The sequence below is a fragment of the Hippoglossus hippoglossus genome, chromosome 10, assembly GCF_009819705.1.
Source record: "Hippoglossus hippoglossus isolate fHipHip1 chromosome 10, fHipHip1.pri, whole genome shotgun sequence".
NCBI classification, from domain to species: Eukaryota; Metazoa; Chordata; class Actinopteri; order Pleuronectiformes; family Pleuronectidae; genus Hippoglossus; species Hippoglossus hippoglossus.
Window position 1 is genome coordinate 11,322,650 of NC_047160.1, and position 20,511 is coordinate 11,343,160.

General features: G+C 41.3%; 3 protein-coding genes across 6 annotated transcripts; all 3 read right to left on the reverse strand.

Moving 5' to 3' along the window:
• Positions 1–4,873: 4,873 nt before the first annotated feature.
• Positions 4,874–8,331, reverse strand: LOC117768918 (gap junction alpha-3 protein-like). Of its 2 annotated transcripts, none has more exons than XM_034597405.1 (2): positions 7,288–8,331; positions 4,874–7,139 (listed from the first exon to the last, which is right to left on the reverse strand). In XM_034597405.1, the coding sequence occupies exon 2, from the start codon at positions 7,113–7,115 to the stop codon at positions 6,024–6,026; it is 1,092 nt and encodes a 363-aa protein (XP_034453296.1). In that variant the 5' UTR covers positions 7,116–7,139; positions 7,288–8,331; the 3' UTR covers positions 4,874–6,023. The 2 variants fall into 2 exon arrangements, with proteins under 2 accessions (XP_034453296.1, XP_034453295.1); XM_034597404.1 differs by having other exon boundaries at positions 7,933–8,330.
• A 2,091-nt stretch (positions 8,332–10,422) lies between these two features.
• Positions 10,423–13,209, reverse strand: LOC117768920 (gap junction beta-1 protein-like). Of its 2 annotated transcripts, none has more exons than XM_034597410.1 (2): positions 12,952–13,209; positions 10,423–12,158 (listed from the first exon to the last, which is right to left on the reverse strand). In XM_034597410.1, exon 2 carries the CDS (start codon positions 12,142–12,144, stop codon positions 11,317–11,319), a length of 828 nt encoding a protein of 275 aa, XP_034453301.1. In that variant the 5' UTR covers positions 12,145–12,158; positions 12,952–13,209; the 3' UTR covers positions 10,423–11,316. The 2 variants fall into 2 exon arrangements, with proteins under 2 accessions (XP_034453301.1, XP_034453300.1); XM_034597409.1 differs by lacking the exon at positions 12,952–13,209 and adding an exon at positions 12,393–12,688.
• A 916-nt stretch (positions 13,210–14,125) lies between these two features.
• LOC117768914 lies at positions 14,126–18,898 on the reverse strand. 2 transcript variants are annotated; one of them, XM_034597400.1, is made up of 8 exons: positions 18,493–18,898; positions 17,992–18,124; positions 16,606–17,779; positions 16,263–16,393; positions 15,959–16,122; positions 15,514–15,668; positions 15,112–15,194; positions 14,126–14,970 (listed from the first exon to the last, which is right to left on the reverse strand). In XM_034597400.1, exons 1-8 carry the CDS (start codon positions 18,637–18,639, stop codon positions 14,882–14,884), a joined length of 2,076 nt encoding a protein of 691 aa, XP_034453291.1. In that variant the 5' UTR covers positions 18,640–18,898; the 3' UTR covers positions 14,126–14,881. The 2 variants fall into 2 exon arrangements, with proteins under 2 accessions (XP_034453291.1, XP_034453290.1); XM_034597399.1 differs by having other exon boundaries at positions 16,263–16,396.
• Positions 18,899–20,511: the final 1,613 nt, after the last annotated feature.

Below are 20,511 nucleotides of genomic sequence, written 5' to 3' on the forward strand. Positions count from 1 at the left end.
GGCTGGTGTTTGGTGATGAGGTGACAGGCCTGCGAGCAGTCAGACTGATTCAGTCAGCAAACGTCAGAAATCCACCCCCCCCCCTCGTTTCCCTTTCGGCTGATATTTCACAAGCTCGCCCCCACAGCACCACTAAGTTGGTGCAAGGGCATTCTTCGCTCCTGGCTCTTTGTCATTTATCACACATTAGCAGGTTGGGCACATAGTGTCAGTGTGATGAAAACAGGCCAGTGGACGCTGAACACTTTAACTTGAGTCGGGGATTAAATAAACACTACTGCAATGCTCCTGGATGACTTTATTCTTAGTGTTCTGAAATGAATCCCCTGACTTGCAATCCACCCAGTAAGGAAAAGTAAAGTAAAGTAAAGAAAAGTAAAGTAAGGTCGTCTTTTTATTAGTAAGATAGAGAGTCAAATTAAAATGGCATTGCAAAATGTCAAGTGTCTCTCTTGCATTTCCTTTGTCCAGCAGGTGGCGTGCCTGGCAGATGCACCCCCTCAGATGAGCATCATAGACTCAGTGTTTGAGTCAGAGTGAAGGGAGAGGGCAGTAGAGTACTGTGCTTTAGCTGGTGGGAAACACGAAGCATCACTCCACAGGGAACAAACTGAATAAAGTGATGGAATAACTCATCTGGACACATTGAATTACATCCACAGAGGCTGAGCTTTATTGTGTGAGTCTGGGCTGGAACTCAGAGGAGATAATCACTGGGTTCAGCTCTGGAAAGAATAACAGTGCTAGGGGGTGACTTGAGAGAGAATGGGATAGAGGTCGATGAGGCTTGCTAAATTAAGGCAACATTACAGGGTCATTCATTCAATACCTCCACAAAATCTGGCCTTAAGGGTTTTGCATATCTCACCCATTTGTTCCATAATTGAATGAAGACAGTTTTCCGAAGACGAAGGGAAAAAGTAATCCTTTCCATAACATAAATGTCATTTACTATATCTATCCACTCCTGTATCGTGGGGGGCCCAGGAAGCAGCCAGCGCCTTGTGAGCGCTTTTTTACAAGCGGTTATTAGTATGCCAATCATATATTTATCTGGGCGCCTTGTTTGGGAATCAACATTTCCTAAAAATAATGTTGTAAATTGCAGGGGCAGGTCAGTATTAAGAATGCTTTTTAATGCTTTATGAAACTCTGCCCAGAAAGGTTTTATCACTGGACAATCCCAGAATATATGCCAGTGATTTGCTTCCCGAGACCCACATTGTCTCCAACATGTGGGCTCCCCTCCAGCAAAACGTGCTTTCTGCTTCGGTGTAATAAAGAAACGAATAACACACTTCCACCCAAATTCCCGCCACACGTTAGAGTTGGTGCATTCCCACTGGAATTTACATACATCCAACCAGTCCTCATTTGATATTGAGAGGCCACCTTCTCTTTCCCATTTTTCTCTAACATATTCAGCAGTGTGGGATTTTTTTGTCATGAGGCCTTTGTAGAATCTAGAAATAACTCCTTTATTTGAATCATTTTGGTGGGCACCAAGAAATATTCTCAATATTGGGTCAGCAAGGTCTGTTCTGTTTCTAATGTTATGCTCAAAATAACTGCGTATCTGGAGGTACCTATAAAAATCTGATTTTTCAAGACAATATTTTTTCCTCAGGTGTTCAAAGTCCTTTAATTGCCCCTTTTCTGTAAGGGAATAGAATGTCGTTATACCTTTTCGAATCCAAAATTTAAATCTATAGTCAATTTCATTTGGCTTGAACCCAGGATCATAAGCACACCACTGAAGTATTTGTAGTTTATGATCTAGCTTATATTCTCCTTTAATTGTATTCCAGATTCTTAATTGGAATTTGATCCATGGATTTTGCACATTGTCTATGAGTTTTCCCAAATTTTTATGTGCCAATACTGCATGAATTGGGGGATCCTCCATGATGGAGAGTTCAATGTCTTTCCATCTGGAACAAAAATTTGGGGTACATATGTTAATTAAGGGTTTAGTCTGGGCAGCGTAGAAATAATCCTTAAAATTAGGTAGACCCATTCCTCCTTGCTCCTTTGGGAGTTGTAGAGTTTTTAATTTAACCCTGGAAGTGCTTGAAATAGGAAGAGATATCGTGGGAGAATGTTCATTTTTACAGAGTCAATTCTATGGCTAAGACTGAGGAAAGAAATAGAGTTCCATCTGTGTATGTCATCTTTAATTTTTGCTAGGAGGGGGGCATAATTTATCACTGCCAGTGTTGAGATATTTTTCGGTAAGTGTATTCCTAAATATTTCAATGAACTCTGGTCCCAGTTAAAATGAAATTTGTCTCTAATATTTTTTGGAGGCGTAGAGTTAAATGTCAAAATTTGTGTTTTTTGCAGATTTAGTTTATATCCTGCATATCTACCAAATGTTTCTAGCAGGTTCATTAATTCTGAAAAAGAGTTTCAGAATTAATGAGGGGGTACTTAAATAGATCAGGATATCATCGGCGTACAATGCTACCTTGTGGTCTTCTCCATTTATGCAGATGCCTTTAATACTTTCCGTCTGTCTTATCCACTGTGCGAGAGGTTCTATATAAAGTGCGAAAAGTAATGGGGAAATTGGGCACCCCTGTCTTGATCCGCGCTCCAATATAATGGTTTAGCATATAGCGTACGAATGCCCTTGATAAAACTGTTATGCATGCCAAATCTTTCAAGGACTTTATATAAGAAAGGCCAGCTAACTGAGTCAAAGGCCTTCTCAGCATCCAAACTGATTAGGTAGGCTTCAAGATTGTTCTGTTGGATATGATTTAATATGTGCAACGATCGCCTGATGTTATCGTGGGTTTGTCTTTGTGAGATAAATCCAGTTTGGTCATTATGTACAAGTTGAGGAAGGATGTTTTCCAGTCTTTTAGCAAGTATGGTTGTGTATAATTTGTAGTCAACGTTCAGCACCGAGATTGGTCTATAAGATCCACATTCCAGTTTGTCCTTTCCTTCTTTGTGGATAACGGAGATCACTGCCTCGCTCCAAGATGGAGGCATTTTGGCGTCTGTTAAGGTTGTGTTGCAGGCCCTAAGAAGGCTTGGCACTAACTCAAATCGAAATGTCTTATACCACTCTGAAGGAAGGCCATCCGGACCGGGTGATTTATTCGCTTTAAGCTTAGAGATAGCACTATTGAATTCTTTCTCAGTTACCGCTGCTGTCAATATCTGATTTTGTTCTTCTGATAGAACAGGCAGATTGAGTGAATTGAGGAATTTGCCAATTTGTTGCTTGCTCTCTAGATGTGGTTGCTTATACAGAGATTTATAGTACTTTTTAAACGCTCTTTGTATTTCATCTTGTTTCTAGTTTATAGATATAGAAACCGGGTCCCTTATTTTGTATATAGTTCTGTCCGCTTGCTGTTTTTGCAGTTTTCTCGCCAGAAGTTTTGCTGATTTTGGGCCTGACTCATAATATTTCTGTTTCGTAAATATCATTTTCTTTTCAATTTCCTGTGAGTGTAATATATTTATTTCGTTTCTTACTTTCTTTATTTTTTATCAGCACATTCGTTTTTTGTTCTCTCTTATGCTGTGTCTCAAGATCTTTTAATTCTTTATTAAGGTTTATTAGTCTTAATTGTTTTTCTTTCTTTTCATGGGCACAGTAAGATAGAATTCTCCCCCTGATGACTGCTTTTAAGGCATCCCATACTATAGCTGAATCAACCTCCCTGTTATCATTTTCTTCAAGATACATTTTATTTCCTTTCTCATTTGGATCTTAAATTGTGGGTTGTTTAGAGTACTTGTATTTAACCTCCACAGTGTTTTTCCAACTTTGTGACTTATAAGTACAGTGCAGGACAGAGGTGCATGATCAGATACTTCGTCCTACTTCTAGTAGTAACCCCTTTCTCCATTATCAAAGAAAAATTGCACTGGGATTGATAAAACTACAGATTTTTGGGGTTATTTAACAAAACCGTCGGGGAGCTCGAAAATTAAGCTGTCATCCTCTCAGTGGCGGAACCCTGAAGTCTCTTTACGCATTTTAAGTTTTAAATGACTCAATGAATTGTATCACATTAATAAATCAAATTCAGGGAGAGTGTTGTTGTTTTTTGATCTTAGTCGAGGATGATCAGAGAAAATTTTAATAACGCTACAGAGGGCAATATTCGGGTCCCGCCCCCCCCCCATCGGTCTGTGCACAGCTCATTTCATATAAAGTGCAGAAATCCCTGTGTTTGTATTGTCCAGGAGTGGCAGGTGATCATGGTGCTGACAAACTGTGTGTTTCTAACACAGTATGTGTTCTATAACGGACCAAATCCATGATGCAAGCACAGTTTGAAATCTTGGCCTTACACTAGAAGGATTTCATTTCAAAGTGCTGGAAATCAATCTATACTCATAACTCATATCTATTCATCTGTCAGCCTTTCTAAAACACATATAATCTTTGTCTCAAATAACATATACGTAATATATGTAACAAATAACAATCCTGACTGTTCTGTCTGCTTAGGCGATTATTTATTTTCTCAACTGACATGTTGGAGATTTGAAACATATTGTCTTTGGCACCACAACACACCGACATCAAGAACAGTGTGTCCCGACTGCACTCGATCCTGTCGCAACACATCAACACACTGCAGCTGAAGCAAACTGAACCCCTTTGTTTTTAATACATTAAAGTCAAATAAAAAAAAAAGAAAGAAAAATCATATTTGCTCTTCCCATACATTTACAGGAAATCAAGAACATACCGGTCCAAAGATATGAGAGAGCTCCCTCATCATTAACATGCCATGTCATTAATTTCAAGGTTTCCATAACAGTGTGCTGTGATTTCCTGGAACAGATGAGTATGAGTCGTGTGTGTGTGTGTGTGTGTGTGTGTGTGTGTGTGTGTGTGTGTGTGTGTGTGTGTGTGTGTGTGTGTGGTTGAAGTGTGCATAGAAACTAAAGACTGAACCCACACCTGACCCATGTCTGAGCGTCAGTGTTCAGTAAATTTCCATTTTCACTCTTTTAAAGCAGCTGCTGGCTGTTGAAGCTGCTTCGTGTGAATATTAAATGCAGTATTAATACCAGTATGATCATGTCTACTTCTGAGTTAACCCTGATTTATTCCTTATTCTAAGGATAATTACAGAGACACATATTCCACTGAAATAACCTTCCCCTCCTTCATTAAGACTATGACAAAAGCACTGCTAACTTTGCAAATTTAAGACAGGTTTATTTCAAACAGTTTTACAAACACGGTTGTCACCAAGTGCTTTATAGAAAACCAACGACACAAACGCAGATATAAACAAGGATAAACAAGACAATGTGCTTATAATTATGTATTTGCTGGCTGCCGCTATTAAAGGAGACAGTGCAAATGTGGGAACTCCTGAGACCAGGGCAATTTCTTCTGAGGCGCGTCCTGGAATAAGTTTACAGTGACTCCAGTGTCCAATGTGTTGTCAGGTATTGCACAACTCTTCACTTCACAAGTCGCAGCAAGTGAACAGTGCTGGATGGTGACTTCAGAAGAGTTAAAGGAAGTTATATTTAACTATTTGCCCTATCTGATTTCCTTGAAATGAGGTCAGGTCAGGGTCGAACACCTTTCTGTCCTGGATTCTGCTCTCCAGGTTCGGGCACATTCATCACACAATGAAAAATAAGATAAGCTCGACATAAAAACCTGAGCAGAAGGTATTTTTTGTTAGATTCTCAGTGAAAATAACGAAGAGTGGAAAAATGTTACACAAACCAATTGAATTAAAAAAACAGTATATTTAATGCATACCAACTGAAATTAGGGCTTTGCCAAAAAACAAGATCAAATGATTATGGGGCAGAAAAAATAGGTCTAGGTTGATAGAAATGTTTTTGTTGAGCCACATCACAGCTTCTTTGTGTGCCCAGTAAATGTCACTCCCTTCACAAAGCTGGAATGAGTCAAACCTGTGCCATCTTAAAGAGGGAAGTCAGTCCGACATGTATGAATGTGTCCAGACAACATATGATCCTCTCACAACATTTTAAGACCCCTAAGAGAAACATAAACCTCCTCATATCTTCAGATCGTCTATTCTAGTCTTGTTGTTGCTGCTGTGTTTGGCACTGCGGCCGGGCCTGGCCTGCGTAGGTGACCCAGGGGCTGATCCTGCTCCCTTCTTTCCTTTCAGGTCACATTCCTCTGGCTTGCTGCTGCTCCTCTCCACCGCTAGGTTGTCCTTATTCTGTTTGTAAGCTGCCTTGCTGTGGTAGGGGTGGAAGGACGAGTCTGTGCCCTCAGACAGGGGGGAGAGGTTGTAGCTGGGCACTGGAGGGTAGGCAGGCTGGACTTGGTGGAAGTAGTCGTCGTAACTCGGCGCAAAGGGCACAGCGGGGTCGTTGGGCTCCTTGGAGGCTCTCCCCCTCAGCCGTCTATTTCTCCTGAAGGTGATGCCCTGGCGGCACTTGGTGAAGCCCAGGTGGTACATTTCTACGAGGTTGAGGAACAGAGACAAGCTGGCCACCGCCAGCATGAAGATGATGAAGATGGTTTTCTCAGTGGGCCGGGATATATAGCAGTTTACCACATTGGGGCAGGGTGGTCTGTCACATGTGTACATGGGCTTCAGTTCAAAGCCGTACAAGAGATACTGAGCCACAATGAAGCCCACCTCAAACAGGGTTTTAAAGATCACATTAAAAACATATGTGCGCAAAAGCTCCCCCTGCAGGCGCACTCTGCCCTCCTTGTCCTTCACCAGAGCCTTTTTGTGATGAACATCCACAATGAGGGCCTGCTTGTCTGGGTGTTCAGCTTGTAACCTCTCCCTCTCTAGCTCCCTTTCTTTGTGCTTGTCCTCCATCCGCACTAGATGGAGGATGTGTCCCAGGTAGATCAGCGTAGGCGTGGACACGAAGATGATCTGCAGCACCCAAAAGCGGACGTGGGAGATGGGGAAAGTGACGTCGTAGCACACGTTCTCGCAACCGGGCTGCTTGGTGTCACAGGTGAAGCCCGACAGCTCGTCGCCCCACACTTTCTCTGTCGCGGCGCTGAGGATCAGTATGCGGAAGATGAAGAGGACGGTGAGCCACACTTTCCCCACCACGGTGGAGTGCTCCTGGGCTTTTTCCAGAAGCTTTGCCAGAAGGTTCCAGTCCCCCATGGCTGTGTGAGCTCAGACCTGCGCCTATAGAAGCATCGAAGAAGAGGTCAAACACAAAAACACTTCATTTGATTCTTGACTTGTATAAAGAGTACATCTATTCAATCACCAACATTAAACTCATCTAGAGGTAAAGGTCAGCTTCAGCCATTTCCTCTATAGAAGCTCTTACCAAGTTCAGCAGAGCTCAGGCCAAATGAGTCTCTTAGGAGCCAAGTGACTAACCGACTGCCCACCCTGGGGACCCTGCTGCCGAGCAGGTAGTGGCCTTTTCCACGTGGACTCAGAAAGGATTATATTTACTTTAGGAGGGTATATATTTGGCAAGTGCAGACAGGGGGGGGGTTCCAGTCATGAGTCGGCGGCTCCCGGCCTTCATGACCTGAGCCCAGGCAACATGATCCACACGAACTGTGGTGGAAGTGCCAATCAGAAACAGTTGAGTAATGCCGGTACTGTCAGCTCCTGTGACACATTGTGTTAAAAATATATTCTGCGGCTGATGGATGTACTGTACAGTGAAGGGACAGCAAATTCAGGGTATGACACTGCGTGGGAAAATAAATTCTGATAACTGCTGAAATGTGCAGGTGAAATCGTGAGCTGCTAAAGATTTAGATCCAGTCTTTTGATGACTGGGTTTTAGGTTTAACAAAGGTCCTCTTTTCAATGGTAAACCTCTCTTATTAGAATAATAATTCAATGAAACAAACTACAGCCTTTGGCCACCACATGCTCCTTAAGTTTATATTTAACTTTATCTCCTGTAAACTTAAATCCCAAACATACACACAGAAAATCTACCGGTCAAACCCACCTCGTCAGCTTACACATCCCGTGTGGTGAAGCATTACACGCCTGTGAGGGTCCATGAGGCCTCTCCGCTTCACTGACAGGCCTCAGTGCAAAAAACTGGTCTTCGGGCCCCCAGCAATGCCCTTGAATGGAGAGGAAAACGTGGTCTCCTGCTGGTCACAGCCACCAGCAAACAACCCACTGACTCAAGTCTTTCCGTCTTCAGATACAGCTCAGACAGGAATCAGGATCCAGGCCCCGGGGTCTTCCACTGACCACAACACACACGTAGCCCCGCTGGATGCTCTCTCAACCATGTCTGCACCCACCCACACGCCGCACGGTTAAATTTGGCTCAGGGCAAACTCTCTAATATAAACTATTAAAGCCACTCTACTCGCTCGTAAGAGTGAGCGACAGGGCAGATGGCCAATGGCTTTGTCTGGTAAGTTTGTCTGGCCACAAGTGCTCATGGGGCCTAAATATAGCACGAGGGTCTCTCCTATCATGGGGGGTGAGGGGGGGGGGGGGTGCACAGGGGGCAGGGTATGTTTTGGAGACGAGTAGCTGTTTGCATCCGCAAGTTTGAAATCACAGCGACGGGAAGGAGGGACGGCAGAGAGAAAGTTAAAGAAATGTGCAGTGACATGAGCCCCAGTTGTGGAAAACACTGCTGATATAATTATCAACGAGATTATGTTTCATTTGTTTGTTTGTCAGCAGGATTACGCTGAAACTACCGAGCGCATTTCCACGAAACTTGGTGGAAGGATGTGACATGAGCCAGGAAAAGGACACATTAAATTTTGGCGCAGATCCCGATAAAGGGACAGATCCAGGATTATTTTGTATTCACTTTCTTGACCATCGTGCAATGGGGTGTTTTTAAAAAAATTTGTTTTAAACATACTGTTTCGAGGAAATGATTCAGCTTGTTCTTCCACAATGGAGATTATAATTTCATTAACTGCATCGTCATGTTGGCTTAGCTGAGGCTTGATTTAATTTAGAGGGATCGATTGGCCTTGGTGGAGGTTATGTTTTCTTTTGATTGTTTGTTGGTTGGCAGAATTACACAAACTACTCAACAGTTTACCACAAACTTTAGAAGGATGCGATATGAGTCAGGAAAGAACCCATTAAATGTTGGTGTGGATCTGGATCAGGAGGCAGATCCAGGAACTTGTTTTCATTTTAATTAATACTGCGAGACTGGCGTTTTATTGGGATGTTTTCTTTGCCATCTGAGAATAATACATGGATCTTGATGAAAAAATAAATGAGGCATATGTAGGGGACTGATATTTATGAGTGAGGAGTACCATTCAGTGAAGAATATTGACAGACTTAATTATTTTATCAGTTCTCTACAACACATTCGACAGAAACTGTAAAAACACGATCAGTTGTATGAAGTGCATTTGTCAAATTATCAATTTATTTCTTTATATTACATTATGTACACACAGTATATAGTTCCAACCCCTTGCATAATTTATCTGGATTGTTGACCCAGATGTAAACTGATATGTGCATTTACAAATAAACATGAAGGTTTTCTGGATGCATAACAAAGTACATAAAAACAGGTTAACATACCAGCGTATGGGATATTAAATTTTCATGACCAAAGCGATGCTGGATAATATACAATGCAGGGTAACATTAAAGAAAGCAGTTGCCAACTGTCAGAGTGATGGTCTCTGTTTTAAAAAGTAGGTCAACCTCAAACATTTATCAGAGCCAACTGGAGAAATAACTTAAAAATAGAAGCGGCGATGAAGCGAGCGGGAATGTACAACTGCATACAAAATCGGAATCTATTGTAAAGAGAAAAAAATCATGTACAGTAGTGGGATATTCCGTGTTCCTACAGCGACTCACCCAGCAGAAACGGCATAATGAATAATTATAATTTGGTCGTTTCATCAATTTAACATATTGTTAAACAGTACTTGCTTTATATATAGGATGAAGTCTTACTAACCCAAAATGAATTATGTACTCAAACCATCAGTGTTACAAAATCATGATGTAAAAATGTTTGAGGGAAATTTCTAAAATAATTTTCTCTCCTTTTACATTGACGATTTAATATCCAATGGCAGTTTTCCATGATCTGACAATATTCATATCTTTGGTTTTCTAGCACCAACTGTTAATTTTTAGTTATATTATCATTTTGCAAAGGTTAGTTTAGCACTTTAATCAAAGCATTCTACCACTGAGCTAAAGTTACGATACTGTTCAAACAAGTCATTCACATAAATACTGTTCTCTTCAATACTTTTACACGACCTTTGACTGAAATAAATATGCGGCATAAAAGCATAATATATTTTTTTTATCTAAATGAAAAAGTTGACTTTCCTATCCAGCATTGTAATGTTAACAGACAGCCCTGCTTCTGTTTCAAGACAAAACCAGTTTTTTTTTGCACATTCTGTCCAAATAACTAGAAATCAGGCAAACAAAAAAAAATGTATGCGGAGGAAATAAAAGCAAGTTTCTATTTTGTAATCTCCAGGCAGCCACTCATTTCCTTTCAATTTACAGTATGCATTTAAACTCTATACATAACTTAAAGAAACATCCTTAAATTAGTTAATTCGTCTTTTTTTGTCGTCAAAACTTAATTGTTTCGGTCTGAGCAGCTTAATCGCATGGAAGAATTTGAAAAAAATCGGTTGGATGGTGCGTCTGTGTGCTGATGAGAAACCGATATCCTAAACCGGAGTCCGTTTCCGAACAGCAACATTTCGAACGCAAAAACGTAAATATTCATGTTAAACTTCTCACATCTATTTCGTGCCCGTGGTTAGTCTTCTGGGTTTGATTTCCCCATGTCATAGCTCATAAATGCAGCTATTTTGGCAGCAACGTCTGGCGTCTAATCAGGACACAAACATGACACACCTGTGGGATTCCGTCAAATCCGCACATTAAAGTGAGCTGTCACGCAACAACAATGCAACTTTGACAAAAATAAATGGAAGCATGATCCTCGTGGTCATGGTTTGTTTAGCTCAAGCAATCACTCCACCTTTGCAACTTGGCAGCTTTTCTTAATGAGATGAATTTAAGCTGCTGCGAAGGCCGGACAAAAACCTAACAAATCAAGGTCAGCTTCGGTAAAAGGTCGACTATGACGTCAATATGTTTGATGTGTAGAAAATCAGCTAGAACATGCAAAAACATTGGTGTTGTCCTTTAACCTCCACTACTGGCTTCAAGTATTTTAGACAAGTTCTAACAGCAACTAACGCGGAATGATACAATACATAAATAAATGTGAATGCAGATGATCAAATATACAGTGTGTGTGACATTACTGCAGAGCACCATGCTCCATTGGACATGTGTGATTACTGTTGGTTAGTTTAAAGGGAGACGGAAAGGCAGAGTCTCAGAAGGCAGAGCACCTCTCACCCTTCTCACTTGGGCTCTTTTTGGTCACAGTGAACTTAGACTTGAGAGAGTGGTCTGCAATCAGCTGATTGATTTCATTTTGCCTGTAAGATGACAACCTTGGACTGATCCAAGCTGTTTTGGACTCATCCTCAGAGCTGCCAAAGCACCGTTTGCAGGCCTTGCCTACGAGGTACAACACCTCGGCCAAATTAAGCAGCACGCACACCCCAGACACTGCCAGCATGAACACGGTGAATATCGTCTTTTCTGTCGGCCTGGAGACAAAACAGTCCACCGTGTTGGGGCAAGGGTACGAGTCACACTTCACTAAACGCACCATCTTAAAGCCAGGGTAGATCAGGTAGAAGATGTAGAGAAAAGTCCCCTCGAAGATGATCCTGAAGATAATACTGATCATGTACGTCCACCACAGAGCTCCGGTGATTTCAAACTTCTGGTTTTTGACGTGCTCTAGCTCCTTGGGGCTGCAGCGGCCCGCCTTCTTCAGTATCTTCTTGTTGATGTGGCGTATGTGGGCCACATGCATGGCCACTAGCAGCGCAGGGGTGGAAACCAGGATGAGCTGGAGAGCCCACAGGCGAATGTGCGAGATGGGGAAGAACTGGTCGTAACACACGCTGTTGCAGCCGGGCTGCTGGGTGTTGCAAGTGAAGCCCGACTTCTCATCTCCCCAAACACTCTCCGCAGCGACAACCAGGACCAGGATACGGAAGATGAAGATGACCGACAGCCAGATGCGTCCGATGCCGGTAGAGTGCCTGTTTACGCCGCTGATCACGGCATAAAAGGTTCCCCAGTTCATTTTCGACTCCAGGTCTGCAGAAGATAAATATTCAGTTTAGATTACATAGAAATAAGCAAAGCAACTAACAAATCTCAGAAGAATCTTAAATTAGTTTAAAAAAAATAATTTTATCGATTGATATTTGCATAAAGTCACATTGATAGGAATGGCTACTTATCATAAATTACTTGAATATGAACATCCACAAACAATTAGATCATTTAGCAAACATTTAAATGTTGTAACATTAATGGTTCCAGGTTTACCAGTCTCAGCCTGCAGTGCAAGCGGCGTAAGCAGCGCCGGGTCCGAAGATAACCATCTTGATGTGCGGCCTGAGCATCAAGCTGGATTTCGCAGAATAAGGAACAACTGACAAGAATTGCCAAGTAGGTACAGTTGGCTGTATAAAAGCAGGGGCGACGGCCTACCGCCGTGCCCCGTCACAGGACGCAGCAGGTCAAAGCCAATTGCGAAACATTTGCCGAGCCACGTGATCGACTCATACCATATTAATACTGTTCTCCCAAACTGACCTACAGCCCAGTTGCAGACAGACTGACAGAGTGCCAGCAAATTTCTCCAGGGAACCAGCAAGACATCCAGCTCATTATGTGAGAGATCTCATTGTTTACAAGAACAGCTACAGAGATCCTGATAAAAACAGAGCAATCACACTCTAAAGGGTCATTATTATTATTATAATAACATCATGCCAAGTTATTTCTCGGGGTAAGGGGCATGTCAGCATTAACTTTCATGACAAACTGAGCTCACTGCACTGAATGTTAGTAGAACACAGTAGAATGAGAACATTCATGTTACCTTCAGCTGTGGTGGTACACAAAGATGTGTACAAATCAGGTGGAAATCAATGAAAATATTGTGTTTTTTAGAAGCCAAAAGGCTGGACCGAGAACAGCATGCGTTTGGAAAATGCTAATCATTCCTCCGCCACTAGCCACTGCCCTGCACCGTAGCAGTCATATGCTCTTATATAAACTATTTACATACAATGGCGGCCTTTATTGGGCTGCAACAAGACTCTTTAGAATTCAGATCAAACGCCTCGATTTCCGCCCACCCCGGGCAAAAGGAGGAATCTGTGTGGACACAAAAGGCCTCAGCCTGCCACATTTTTTATTGTGCTTGGCAGAGCAGGGGAGTGAACGGAGCTTTTGACCTGAGCCACTGTCACAGAGCACAGAGTCATTCACAGGTTTGCAGATTCATCCAGAAAATACATGAGCTGCTGCTGCCAACACTAATGGAGCTGAAAAAGAAGACTTAATGACAGGAAGAGTTAAATAAAACAAGATTATATTCAAAACCCTTTAACTCTTGTTTTCAGATGTCTAAGGTTTTTTGTACTGGGCATGCAAAAGTATTTTGTCAAACAATATCCTATTAAACTCTAAATACAGTTTACTATCAATATGAATATTGATTTAAATTTGCCTCGTCTTTTGATAATATCCTTTTGTGAGCATTTGACATATTTAGTGATGCAAAGTGGGACAAAGTACAACAAATATCCATTTGAGTTAGAGATCACTTGCAGTTGTCTCTGCTGTGAAATACAAGTCTGCCCATGAATGAGCCAAAACAATATATCGTAACAAATCAGCGAATGGACAATGATGGATGCAAACTCCCACAGTCCAATATAAACAGACATAATCTACTGATGTCAAATCATTACTCTTTTTAGTCGAGATTTCACTGTTTGCTCTGGTCAAACTCCTCCCTGCAGCAGTAGAAACAATTCTTTACAGTGACAACAATCTGAATGCAAGTGAAAACACAATGTGGTCGTTTGTCATGTACTATCAGATGAACTATAGCGGCTCACTGTGCCATGAGCACTTCTGCGTCACTTCTGACGGATCTAGTGGGAGGGTTTGCGTGGCCTGGTAATTCTTTGAATGAACTAACCCTCATTTATATTCTCTCCGTGATACACTTCTCTACATAGAATATAGAGAGACATGGGGCGATGCAAATGGAGATAACACTTTATTACAGCCGCAGAAATACATATATTTATGTATACATATACAAATATTATATTTGCCAAGAACTCAATATCAATAATAACCAAAGATAGGATGGCTATAATAATGATCATCAAAAGAAAAGGAAATAAGAAGGGCAGGGTAATCTGAGTTAACAGAATGAACTGGCATTGTCAGTGGAATAAATCCAGACCTGAGACACATTTCCCTGATTTAAGGACAAAACTACATCTAAAAAGGGGAAGATATTTTCAAACTACAACATTATGCACCACTTTTTGTCCCATGTCCCCATACATATAAGAAAATATGTATTAATTCCCATTTTATGAGTTGTCGTCTTTTAAATAATTGATAGGAAAGTAAAGAAGATACCAAAACACAAATATAAGTTCAAATAATATAACAGAGCTTTACACTTGCATAGTCTTGTAACTTATACGGGATGGATTGCTTTATAAGACATAATACACAAGAAAGCTGATACATGCTACTAAATGTGTACTGATCTACTCAATAAATTTTTTTTACTGTTTAATTAAATATCCTCAAATTACCTTTTTACTGCAAAGTGCGGATAACAGCAGCTTGTCAAATTTTTCCTAAAAGTCATTTACGCACATGGTCAATAGAAGTTCGATGATACATTTAAATCTCTCGTTTAAGAAGGATTATATGTCTCAAGTGATTTTGTCTGCAGCAAAAACACAGGCTGGTTGTGAGACAGAGATGACCAGCGCTCACAGTAACTTCTTACTTTGAGTATAGCAGGAGATGAGGTATTTCTCCCAGTCAGAATCCTGTTTTCTAATTTTTTCTTTAACAGTGCCTAAAAGTGTAAAAAAGAAAAAAATAGAATGAAAATGGGATGTGCTGCTATGGTCACACACAAGTTATACTGTCACCTACCATTAGATGCATCATTTAAGGTATACAGTATCCACACTGTAACTCACACTGTAACACTTACTTTTCAGGAGACCCACGTTCTTCAGCTTGCTGTGTTTTGCATGTCCATTTTGGGCCAGTCTCAGAGACAATGATGCACTTCTCCTAAAACCAACAAATCACAGTTAATGTCTCTCTCACACACACACACACACACACACACACACACACACACACACACACACACACACACACACACACACACACACACACACACACACACACACACACACACACACACACACACACACACACACACACACACACACACACACGATACCCAGTAAAATTAAATAATCTTGTTTGTTGCAGGAAACAAGATTTGATCCATTAATAAATCTTGGTGATTATTTTACTTTTTTGCCATTTCCAATTCTGTAACTCTACATTTACAATAAACTGACTGTGTTTCATTGTGAAGTACCTCATTGCTCCGAGCTTGCCCTTTTCCAGAAACAGCTCGACTGTAACTTTGGGCCCCTGCGGGTAGAGTCGGGCATAAAGTGTCCTGTTGTGCACCATCACTTTGAACCAGCCCACTGCCTCTTCAGACCAGTCCCTCCCATTCACAGGCATCACCTGGGGGGGTGGCAGGAAACAAGACACAAAATACCGTGAACTGAGATAATTCATTTCCTTTATCGCTGAGCAATAGATAAGGCTGTGACTAATCATGTGGACAAACGCCAATGATTGAGTCTACACTCTCAGAGCGCTGTATATTAACCATTTCCATCTATGCAAATCCTGAGAGGGATAATCTACACGCCTGTCGCTGAAAATCTTATCATGTTCATAAATGAGAGATTTGGGCTAGTTTACATACATGCAGAAGCTTACGCAGCCAACATGGGCAGGGAACAGCTTACATTTGCAAGTGAGACGTGTAAAGCCTGAAATGGAAGGACGGACATTTCTGGGGTCAGATCCTTTATGTTCCACATTGACAGGCAGGCAGTGTCACCGTGGTCCAGCCTCTTCACCTCCACGTTGATGGAGGTCTCACACCCAGCACCGTCAGTGGAGTTATTATCTTACATCCACAAGATAGAGAGAAAAGCAGGTTCAAAACACAGTAGGACATTTCCAAGTGGCTACATGCAGGCAAAGTGACACTGCTACCATCTAGAGGTATGCATTTGCAAAACCATTCCAAAAACAAACTGAACCCACCTCCACTTACTCCACATATCTTTGTCACCTGAGCCCTGCACCATTGTTCTCGCTTAGGGAACCAACCCATTACTTGGGTTCCAATGTCTGGAATGCAGTTCTGCTCGGCATATGAACTACTGGCTTTCCAGCTGCTGCAAATGAGAGAAAAATAATGACAACCAGAAACATGTGGATTATTAAAATGGGGGAGAAAAAAAAAAAATCTACAAAGAAAACTGTAATGAAAAAAAGGAACAAGTGGCCCTGTAGGTCCTGTAAATGTGATCAGGGAACCAGTGAGGGTTGCGAAAAAGCTGAGAAAAAGCAGTCAAGAGATTAGAATCCATGCTGAACGACTTACTCTGTAACAAGGGCCTGCAGCTTCGAGAGGGAGTCTGCGTGCTGGATGTAGAAGTTGCCTGGGCTGATAATATGAGACACCACAACTTCAGTCTCTTCAAACTTCCTGATCTGGAACTCGGGAATGGTAACACTGTTGATCGCTGGTGTTTCTGCGCCAGCGGAATTGTTCTCTCTTTCAGGTTCTGTGCACTGGAGAGTTTGGGTTTTCCACTGGATGTTTACACTAGAGTTCTCCACTTGAGCAGTTATATTTTGGCAGCCTTCTTTTTTCTCTGGGCTGCCATCAGAATGGGCTTGTTGCACCTCTGTGAAGATGTCTCCAATATCCCACAATTCCGTCCTTGTTGCAATCACACAAGTGTAGGTCAGAGAGCCGCTCGATTCCATTCGTTTTACTCTGAAGACAGGGGCTTGATTTTCAATGTCTGCACGCAATGTTTTCGGGGCTAGAGCTCTGACAAGATCGTCTGTCACAACATTTCTGAATTGGTAACTTTGTGTTTTGATGGTAGGCGACGTTGACTGTGGCGAACCTGAGGCGTACATACTTTTATTCCACTTCATGACTGTGACCTCCAGTGCACCAGAGTTTTTAGCTTTGGCCCTGAGGAAGTGCTGCAGCTGAGAGGATGTTTGTTTTTGGTGTTGCACCTGGACATCGTCCTCCCGTCCCCACTTAATTAGCGGTGTCATTTTCATGGGTGTTGGCTTGCTGATTTCTGGAAGTACAGCTTGTATTGGATGTAGGAGCGGTGGTGATGGTCTCTCTGCATGAATCTCTGGGCTCTGAATAATGGCAGGTGGCAGAATCACATCATCTGGTTGGCTTTTCTCCTCATAAGTAACAGCTTGTTCTTTTTCTTCACCCTTTAAATTACAGGACGAGCGCGTGGTCTGACCGGCGCTGTTGTAGCCACTAGAGATGCTGTAAATCATGTCATCCTCCCGGGCCGCTGCAGGCTGGGAGATGAGGAAATGTTTCAGCTGCTGAAGGGACCGTGTGCCTCCAACCACCTGGACAGCTTTCGCTATGGAGCTCGCCAGGAGCACGTTCTGTAACATGGGCCCAAACTTGAGAACATCTGTCATCAGGACCCTCTTGTCTCCGAGTGGCTGCAGCCGGTTTGTTCTCACTCCAAACCCGACAGCCGGCTGAACACAACCACTTGGCTCTGTAACGTTGACAGAAGCAGCAAGGCACGTTACAGAGCTTGTTATGGAAATATACACTAAAATCTTAAAAATCATGATTGTGATCCTAAATCACAAATCATGCATACTTGTGTTACACAATGCATTTGTTAATGTGTTAAATGTATCTTGAACATGAAAATCTACAATGACATACTGGGAGCTGAGATTATATAACTAATTCTGGACTTACCAACTATGAGATCCTTTAATAAAGCTGAGAGCTTGTCAATAGCTCGACATTTTGAATCCAAAGCGTTAGCGAGATCCCTGAACACACTGGTGGGAGAAGATGGATTCAAGAAACCTTGAACGTCATCATAGGCCTGAAGGAAAGTGAAACAAGCACAAGTCAAAATATTAAAAATACGTATAATAAAATATTTAAATACTATAAAATTTAAGTTTAAAAAAGAGCCCATTTTTTTGATATACAGAAAACGAATCACTTGACAATTTACCAGAAAATGTCCTTAACCTTTACTACAATGCATCCGCTTAAGCTCACAGGAATAAATAAAATAAATAGGAAAATAAACATTTATCAATTCATTTGAAATATTGCTAGTCGGTAATTATATATTATGAGTAACATATCTATGCGGAGCTGCAGGTTTGACCCTGTGAGCCTGTTAGCTAGCTGAGCTAATCCACAGGTAATGCTAACCTAAAGTCAAACTTGTGAGAACTGTACCTTGTTGGTGAAGCTGCTCAGCTCTTCTTCCAGCGTCCTCCTGGCGTGTTCCAGCAGAAACAGTTTGTACATCAACTGCACTTTCTGAGTGATGATGGAGGCGTGAGGCTGACGGTGCTCGAGCTGCAGCTGCTGAGGAGGAGTCATGGTCTCTGCGCGCGGTCCGCCGGCTAACGTGAGCTAGCTAACCCGCTATCACACTAATATGCTACTTCAAAGCCACAGTTCGATGTTTCTGCGTGTGAAGAGTTACCGCAGCGCAGGAACAAGTTCTCCTCGTCGTCTTGACCTCTGGTTTCTTCCTCTGTCGTCAGTGAGCGGCTTCCTGCTCCTTCTTCAGCCGCCGGTGGAGGACGAGGAGCCACTGGACGCCATGTTGAAACCACCTGCCCGTGTTCAGCTTCTAATGAGAAGTAAGTTGTGGCGTCATGTTAATTATAATGTCTGTCTCTTTCCCTCCATGACAGAATATCAGGACAACAATAGATTTCAACACTAGTGTTCTTATATTTCCAGATATAAAGTCGTACTATTACGAGAATAACGCTGAACTGCTACAAGCATAAAGTCATACTATTACAAAATAACGCTGAACTGCTACAAGAATAAAGTCGTACTATTACGAGAATAAAGTCGTGCGAGAATAACGCTGAACTGTTACAAGAATAAAATCGTACTATTACGAGAATAAAATCATACTATTACGAGAATAAAGTCGTACTATTACGAGAATAAAGTCGTACTATTACGAGAATAACGCTGAACTCTTACAATAAAGTCGTACTATTACGAGAATAAAGTCGTACTATTACGAGAATAAAGTCGTGCTATAACGAGAATAACGCTGAACTGCTACAAGAATAAAGTCATACTATTACAAAATAACGCTGAACTGCTACAAGAATAAAGTCGTACTATTACGAGAATAAAGTCGTGCGAGAATAACGCTGAACTGTTACAAGAATAAAATCGTACTACTACGAGAATAAAGTCGTGCTATAACGAGAATAACGCTGAACTGCTACAAGCATAAAGTCGTACTATTACAAAATAACGCTGAACTGCTACAAGAATAAAGTCGTACTATTACGAGAATAAAGTCGTACTATTACGAGAATAAAGTCGTGCTATAACGAGAATAAAGTCGTACTATTACGAGAATAAAGTCGTGCGAGAATAACGCTGAACTGTTACAAGAATAAAATTGTACTATTACGAGAATAATGCTGAACTGCTACAAGAATAAAGTCGTAACACTACGAGAATAAAGTCGTGCTTAACGAGAATAAAGTTGTACTATTACGAGAATAAAGTCATGCGAGAATAACGCTGAACTGTTACAAGAATAAAATCGTACTATTACGAGAATAAAATCATACTATTACGAGAATAAAGTCGTACTATTACGAGAATAAAGTTGTACTATTACGAGAATAACGCTGAACTCTTACAAGAATAAAGTCATACTATTACGAGAATAAAGTTGTATTATTACGAGAATAACGCTGAACTCTTACAAGAATAAAGTCGTACTATTACGAGAATAAAGTCGTGCTATAACGAGAATAAAGTCGTGCTATAACGAGAATAATGCTGAACTGCTACAAGAATAAAGTCGTACTACTACGAGAATAAAGTCGTGCTATAACGAGAATAACGCTGAACTGCTACAAGAATAAAGTCGTACTACTACGAGAATAAAGTCGTGCTATAACGAGAATAACGCTGAACTGCAACAAGAATAAAGTTGTACTACTACGAGAATAAAGTCGTGCTATAACAAGAATAACGCTGAACTGCTACAAGAATAAAGTCGTACTACTACGAGAATAAAGTCGTGCTATAACGAGAATAACGCTGAACTGCTACAAGAATAAAGTTGTACTATTACGAGAATAAAGTCATACTATTATGAGAATAAAGTCGAAATTTAACAAGAAAAAAGCCATAATATTTTAAGATTTACATCGTTATTTAACTAAAAGAATAATATTACGAGAATAAATGTAATTTAATGTT